The sequence below is a fragment of the Fulmarus glacialis genome, unplaced genomic scaffold (assembly GCF_000690835.1).
Source record: "Fulmarus glacialis isolate BGI_N327 unplaced genomic scaffold, ASM69083v1 scaffold613, whole genome shotgun sequence".
Lineage (NCBI taxonomy): Eukaryota > Metazoa > Chordata > Aves > Procellariiformes > Procellariidae > Fulmarus > Fulmarus glacialis.
The window spans coordinates 1,936-9,144 of record NW_009204622.1 but is presented as its reverse complement, the minus strand read 5'-3'; the positions used below and the strand labels follow the sequence as shown (position 1 = coordinate 9,144).

General features: G+C 41.9%; 1 protein-coding gene across 1 annotated transcript in view; it reads right to left on the bottom strand.

Annotated features, from left to right (window-relative positions):
- Nucleotides 1–5,533, bottom strand: part of LMO3 (LIM domain only 3 (rhombotin-like 2)) — a 51,798-nt gene extending 46,265 nt beyond the window's left edge. The window contains exons 1-2 of the mRNA XM_009575040.1: nucleotides 5,512–5,533; nucleotides 3,066–3,279 (exon numbers count right to left, since the gene is read on the bottom strand). Coding sequence (XP_009573335.1) covers nucleotides 3,066–3,279; nucleotides 5,512–5,533 — 236 coding nt within the window. The remainder of the gene's footprint in view (nucleotides 1–3,065; nucleotides 3,280–5,511) is intronic.
- Nucleotides 5,534–7,209: the final 1,676 nt, after the last annotated feature.

The following is a 7,209-nucleotide window of genomic DNA, read 5'->3' as shown; positions in this document are numbered from 1 at the left end:
GCCACCCTAATGCCCCTGGTGTTGGACGCCATCTCTGAAACCACCGGAGTGACTTACATGAATCATACTCCAGGGTAAAGCCTCTTACACCCAAAGCATCTTCCAAGCTCATTACCTCATTAAAGATTTCTTCCATCCCCTCAACCCCCCCCAACCTGGAGAAAAAGGTTTTAATATAGTAAAATTAACTAATTTTACCAAAGGAGAGAGCTAAAGCAAAGCAAGTTTTGAAATTCTGAAGATACAGAGTATTTATAAAAAGCTCGCCAGAGTAGGTACCTCAGGGCTCAAATGCAGAACAAGACCGTGCATCAGGGCCGAGGGAGTGTTTAGCTTTTTGGCAGGCATCTCTAAATGAGAAATACTGGAAGTATCTTTGCAAATAGCCAGAGACACAATCACAGAGTTTGCGAATTTAACCATGAATGTTAAAGCACCCAAACTGGCTACATTATTGCTTATAGCATCTGTAGAATGGCTGTCTTATTGAAAGACATAATGCACACAGAGAGACAAGTTAATAAGCAATTTTACTCTTTATAGTATCATGCAAGCCACATATCCTCTAGAGGGCACCACATAAATTAATAGGAAGCTAGAACAGTTTTATATGTAGCAAAGACTCCCTTTATGGTTAAAAAGAAAAAAAAAAAAAAAAAGGATAGTTTGAAACGGTAATCGAACCCTAATCTGATCACCAGTACAAAGTAATTTGTTCTTTAAATTCATATCAAGTGGGTTGCTAAATATGAAAGCTTATTTGACTACAAAGCTAGAGAACATTTAACTAGTTTCTACATTAGCATTAAAAAGATCACTTTTATAGGTTCACTGCATAACTAAGTAGATAAGATGCAATGAGGCAAAAGACTATCTGCAATTACCTTAAGTGCATCACTTTGAAGTTTAGTGTAAATACCAAGTTTAAATCTATGCACTCACAAGAATCACAAAAAAAAAGGCTCATGACAAGATAGCTTCATTAAGACTTATAAACCCAGAGGCAAAAATCAGAAACATCTTAAAACTGATTATAAGATTTATCATGTATGCCAGTGTAAAATATTGTGTATGAACAAATAACTGAAACACCAGTTTTGAATGTGGTCATGACAGATAAAAAAAATACAGTTTCCTTTCTCTGAATCACTTAATATGAATTTTAAAAATCTGTTAGCAAAATATTTACTCCTGTTAGACCTTCAAAGACCAGAGAGCAACAGCGCGTGTGTGTGCATCTGTGCTGGGGAAATGCTTTGCCCATATCTCTACTAGATCACTTTTGGTTTTGATTTTAAACATTTGATTTTAAAACATGTGCTGCACTAGCACTTGGGAGATTCAGTAAGTTCAAAGTCTCCAGTAAATTTGGAACTTGGATCAAAGAGCCATAGCAGAGTTTTCTCGCTCCTGCAGGCACTTGTTGTAGAAAGATTCTTAAAATGGGTTATAAAAATTAGGATAAGTGTTAACCTTCCCCCCAGAAGCTGTTCTGACCCCTCTCTATAGACACACGCTTTAAGACCACAAGTGACCTAGGTTCACGTACAACAATTCCCTTCTATTCAAACAGTTCCCTGCCAGTTTTTAAAAGTAAGGTTTTGTTACCTACTTCTTTGGCAGCTTTAACACAATGGCTTTAAGATGCGGACTGTGTTAAATTCCCAGCACTCTGTCTTGTGTTCAGTTCAGAGTTTTAATGGGAAGGAGAGCACTTTTACCGATAAGTAGTCCAAGTCCACGCCTGAAGAACCCTGATCTGCCTTGCAGCCCCAGCTTAACAAACGCACAACGCGTTTGTGAAGGTTTTTGTTCCGCTCCAGAAAAAACAGGTTGTAACATGGAGAGCCAGAGTACCAACAACTGTTAATAACGCTTTAGTCTTGATTCCTCTTCCAACCTACCCATGCTGTACAACTTGGGAACTGATCAGTGTGTGGGAACCTCCTATTTGGTACCTGTGCTTAAGCTGAACTTGTAAGTTAACGCATTCAAAGAGAATTTTAATTTTTCCCCAACGTATTACTGACTTGCATGTCGCTTTAAAAGGAAAGGGCTTCACTACAGGGGCAGGGGAAATATTCCCAGAAGTTCACGTTAGCCTGGAGCAGCTAGTCTCATTAGGGCCCCTCTAGAGGGAATGGAGGAAAGGTGCTCCTATAGGAAATAGGTGCTCTGCATCACCCCAGAGGAGCCTTTTCTCTCTATTTACTATTGAGAGCCTAGAGAGACTAAATTTCCCGATTAAACCTAGCTCCTGCAAAGTATCCCTATTTATTCACATACAATCTGCAGATAAACTAGCCTGGTGCTGCTCATCAGTAGTTTGCTATGAGTGATACCTCAAATATTTTTGAGAACATAGGTCACACAAGCAAACAAGAAGATAGAAAATCAGGTGACAATTTGCTTTCTCTGAGAAGTGGCAAGAGGTTACCCAGCGTCCCACCCAGGTCACCGAGTTAAATCAGGACCAGAGTGGATTTGAGCCTACGAGCTACATGGTTATTTAGCACAGGCAAGACAGCTGGCCATCTTGGTCCAGCTTCTAACAGCTAAATGATGACATTCGTAAAAGCTTCCAGCACCACAAATGAAATCCCTTGGCAAACTAAGAGGTCGAAAGTGGTAAGCGAAGACGAGTGAAGCACTCCTCACCTGCAGAGTCCAAACCCTGCGCTGGAGCTGGTGAAAACCCCACGCACAGTTTCAGGCCGCTACGCCCGGCCACCACCGCGCTGCCAGGAGGAGGAGGAGGAGGAGACCACCAGCTCCCTGCGAGCGCGGAGCTGTGGGAAGCGCGGGGGGGTTTACTCTCTTCCTCCTCTGAGCACAGGACCCCAGTATTAACATCAGAAAACTGGCAACCACCTGCACGACCTGGTTACGTGTGCTTTTTGGTTCAGATTTTAGTTTTATCTCCGTATTTCAGTCCTTGTTTTCTCATCCTCCACATATACTCGGGCTTGCAGCCCTCAAGTACCGCTTACGCAACAGCAACTACATGGGAAGGACGGAACAGATTTTCCAAGTTTGTTAGTGAACGTAAGAAGGATGTGGCCTACCTCAGATAGTCTCTGCGACAAAGGATAAGGTTGGCTTTGGTGTACAAGGTAGAGCCCACCTCCCCCAGGCGACAGTCACAGCAGGCACATTTCAGGCAGTCTTCATGCCAATATTTGTCCAGGGCCTTTAGAAGATACCGGTCTTTAATCTTACGGTTGCAGCCAGCACAACCTTTCGGCTTGGTGTCTGGCTGGACTGAGAGCATTTGTATACCTGAAATACAACAAGACAAGAGAAGAGTGAAAACAGATATCCTCCCGAGTGCCAGTCTTGCCCTTTTCTTCCTCCACCTCGCCGCTCCCCCCACACCCAGTTCCTGAAAAAGGCAATCATGTAGATAGGATGAAATAACCTAGATAGTCCACAGCAAGCTGAAAACAATGTTAAGGTAAATTTGAGAGCAGAAACTTCCGCTGCTCTAAGTTCCACAGCTTTTCTTTAACACCTTATTTACCTGGTCTCTTTGCTGAAAAGAAACAGGATTCAAAAAATAAAATGAAAAATTAAAACAGTTCAGTTGAAAAGTCATCCACTTTTGCCCAAAGTATCCAATATTTAGGAACCAAAAATTTAAACAAACAGCATATCTATGGTAGCAAATCTACATATTTGGACCTATTTGCACTATCTTTATAAAATATAAATGCACTCCAGATTCTAAAGAAGAAAAGACTGAAGCTATTAGAGGCACAGGGCCAGAGGTTTGACGTAGATATTTTGGTGCTGGCGGGGGGGTGTTTTAGTTTTTTAGATTTCAGTTCGTGTTAGACACATGAATGAAGCAATCAGATTTCCAGAGACTTCAGCATCTCTAGTTACAACCTACAGTGTAAGGACTTTCTGAAAAATCTGATTTTAAATAATCTGCACAAGGTTGGAGAGTTGCTAGTTTGTCAAGGGGGAAAAAAAAAAAACAACCCAAAAAAAAAAACCAAACTGTGCCCCACTTTCCAATCCCAATTTTAGCCAACAGCTAGTTTGGGACAAGGAGTACAGTAGTGTCCATTAAGTATATACACCTTTTGATGTAATAGCAGAGAGCATTTAAATAACAATTCAAATGCCTGAACCACTGTTTAAGGGAGGGAAATGGTAAAAGTGGAACACAGCTGAGCGATGGTACACAGAGCACCGCAGCCAGCTTCCAGAGATCCATACAAAAATCGATTGCCCTCAGTTTTACAGTAAATGGGGAGAGAAGGTCACTGCCCCAAAGTGCTCACAGACTGGTCTCTCTTGGTTAATCGCATGAACTGCCATCCCATTACACGCAGACCAATTCTCTGAAAGTAATTTCTTAGAATAAGCAAAATCATAGCCCTGCGGATGCTTTGTTGGACATCAAACAGGCACCAGAGAGAAAGAGAGAACTGACACGCAGTTCGATTATTAGGTTATCTCACTGTTTTAAAGACAATCAGAGATGTAACTTAAAAAAAAAAGCTACTCATTAGAGTGCATCTGACTATTACAACGAGAATTTGTCAAGACTGGGCAACAAATGCTGTTGCCAACAAGCAAATCCTATCCCAAAATTCAGGGTATGGCACCCCGTTATTATGCAGAGACTGGGAAAGCTCGAATAGAGTCTCGTAACAAAGAAAAGCAAATTCAAGAGCTCCTCATCAAGAATGCTCTACTACCTACTCTTAAGAAAGCTTTACAGTCCCAGCTTCTATCAGATGATCTCGGTTGGTGCTGTAATGCAGCACTAGACACAGGCAGGCTCAGGGAGCTAGAACATGAACAAGTTGGGGTTTGGGTGGTTTGGGTTTTTTTAAAAGCTCTCATAAGGAAAACACGAAAAAGAGTATAATCCTTGAAGCAATGGTATAGTGTGCCTTTATGGATATTAGCACTACGAAGACAAGAGGCTAAATGCTATGCCGGCTGAGGCGTCCCAGGGATCTATATGCATATGCATATGTGGAACACATTGAATTTATGTGGACCGCGGCGACTGTAGAGCCAGTTAAGTGACTTTTCAGGGTTACCAAGCTGAACTCCCAAGTTTCACCTGCGAAGCTGATCACAGAATTAGAAATAGTAATTCTTATTGTGACATATGAGCACAACAGCCCTGCTCCCCTCTTTGCAATACACTCTATTACGCATTTTGGAGCGATATATTTATCTGTTAAGTTAGCCGTCCAGGGATATGCAGACAGTTCTCCTAGTGGGCACCCCAAAGTGCCATGGCAGTACTGCTGCGTAACATCTAAAGCTCATAACAGAAGTGTAAGGTCTGTATTTGTCTGTCAATATGTATAAAAAATGGCATTGCCGCCTTCCCATTACTCCCCAATCAATGCTACTCTCATAGCTCCTACACCACCTACAGACTCGTAAGATCTGCTTCTGGTTCACAAGCGGGAGGATGAGATCCAGCGACCTGCACGGGGCTCCGCAGTAAGTCTATGGCACATCTGGGAACGAACGCACAACTCTCATCCTGAGCAAGCACCATGAGACAAAGGCTGAGCCTTTACAGTATTTTCAATTGCCAACTGACTCCCCTGAATCCAGGGTACATACACGAAGTAAAATGACATGGCTACAAATAAATGACTAAAAAGGCTTTTGGTAAAGAACCTATACCAGACTGTAAAGGGAAGTCCTGCTGGATCTCTAATACCTTCACTTAGTCGGAAAGCCTTAATCTGGAAAGTTGCATATCACAGTAGAGTGTAATAAATACCTGCTAAGTGCCAACAACATGCTTATTCCCAGCACCTCTCTCCGGCCACGTAGAGGACAAATGCATAAAATCGGCCACAGTTTGTATCAACTTCTTGAAACACAGTAAAAAAGTTCAGAAGCACGAAGGGCTGTTCTAGGACTTTAATCTTTAGCTCGAGGGAAACCAGGATAAACTAGGAGCTAACACAGTTAAAGGCTTTAAAGAAAAAAATCTTAATGTAAAAATTTTGTCGGCAGATAAGGAAGAGGGTTAGAGAGCAGAGGCTGACAGTCTCTGATCCAGGCTGATCTACCGTCCTGCACCATCTGAAGGGAACAAGGTGCCACAGAAACACGGCTAACCAAGTGAATATCTGAGCAAATTGCAATAATCAAGCCTGATAATTCCTGAGATGTATGCTGCAAACGTGACGTTATTGTATTACAAATAAAACCGCAGCTTGCACAATCTTGCACATACCCCTGCACAGTTTTTGAGACATTTGCTACATGAAGAAAGTAGACAGAAAGCCCTGTCATTCACGTTGGTTAGCCCAAACCCTCCTCGTAGAGACGAGTGAAAAAGGGCAGACACCTTATGGAAGCAGTGTTAGCAACCCTGCATGTCTATTTTCCTGAGGCTGAAAGAGAAGGTGCTGCTGACATCCCACTGGCAGCATCTTCAGATTAGGGATTCAATCTGCAGCAGCTTTTGGAGGGAATGAATGCTTTTCTCCTCAGATAGATCTGATCTTTTTGCACTTTACTTGAGATGAAGCTGCTTCTATTTTAATGAAAGTTGAAGAAAAAAAAAAAAAAATCCCCAAACTACTACTTCATTATAAAAAAAAGTTGCTCTTTTTTGAAGCGTAGAATGGATCTAAACAAAACAAAGCACAAAACAGTGCTCCGATAAGTGTTTTATGTATGTCCAAATTCTTTGCAGATGCCCTTTTCTTCACATGCCCTGGATTAAACCACTTAATTTTGAAAACAGAACATTTTTTTCTGTACAGTATGAGCGAGGCACCTTAATGCAGATCACCTCACAGGCCATCTCTCTTCCCTTTAATGTTCTTATAAGATCTCCAATGCAGTTATACTTTTCAGTTACACGCTCATGTATTTTTAATTCTCTCTTAATTTGGCAATAAGAATACCTACAGCTTACTGTCAGCCAGCTTTACACGGGCTGCAGTTTAAGTACCCGTTTATTTCTTAGGACACAGGAAAGACCCTTTCAGAGGCTGACAGCACCCACAAAACCATCCAAACTGCTTGCCGCTGAAATATCAGGTAGCAGCACACGGCACTGCTGCCTGGCTGCCCTCCTCTCCCCCTCCCCCAGGAAGGCAAAGCTTATGGAGCACTTCCAAAAAACCATACAATTCCCTAAGTGCTACACCCAGGCAGTTTAAAAAAAAAAAAAAAACACAAACTAAAAAAATCAAACTCTGCTTTCCC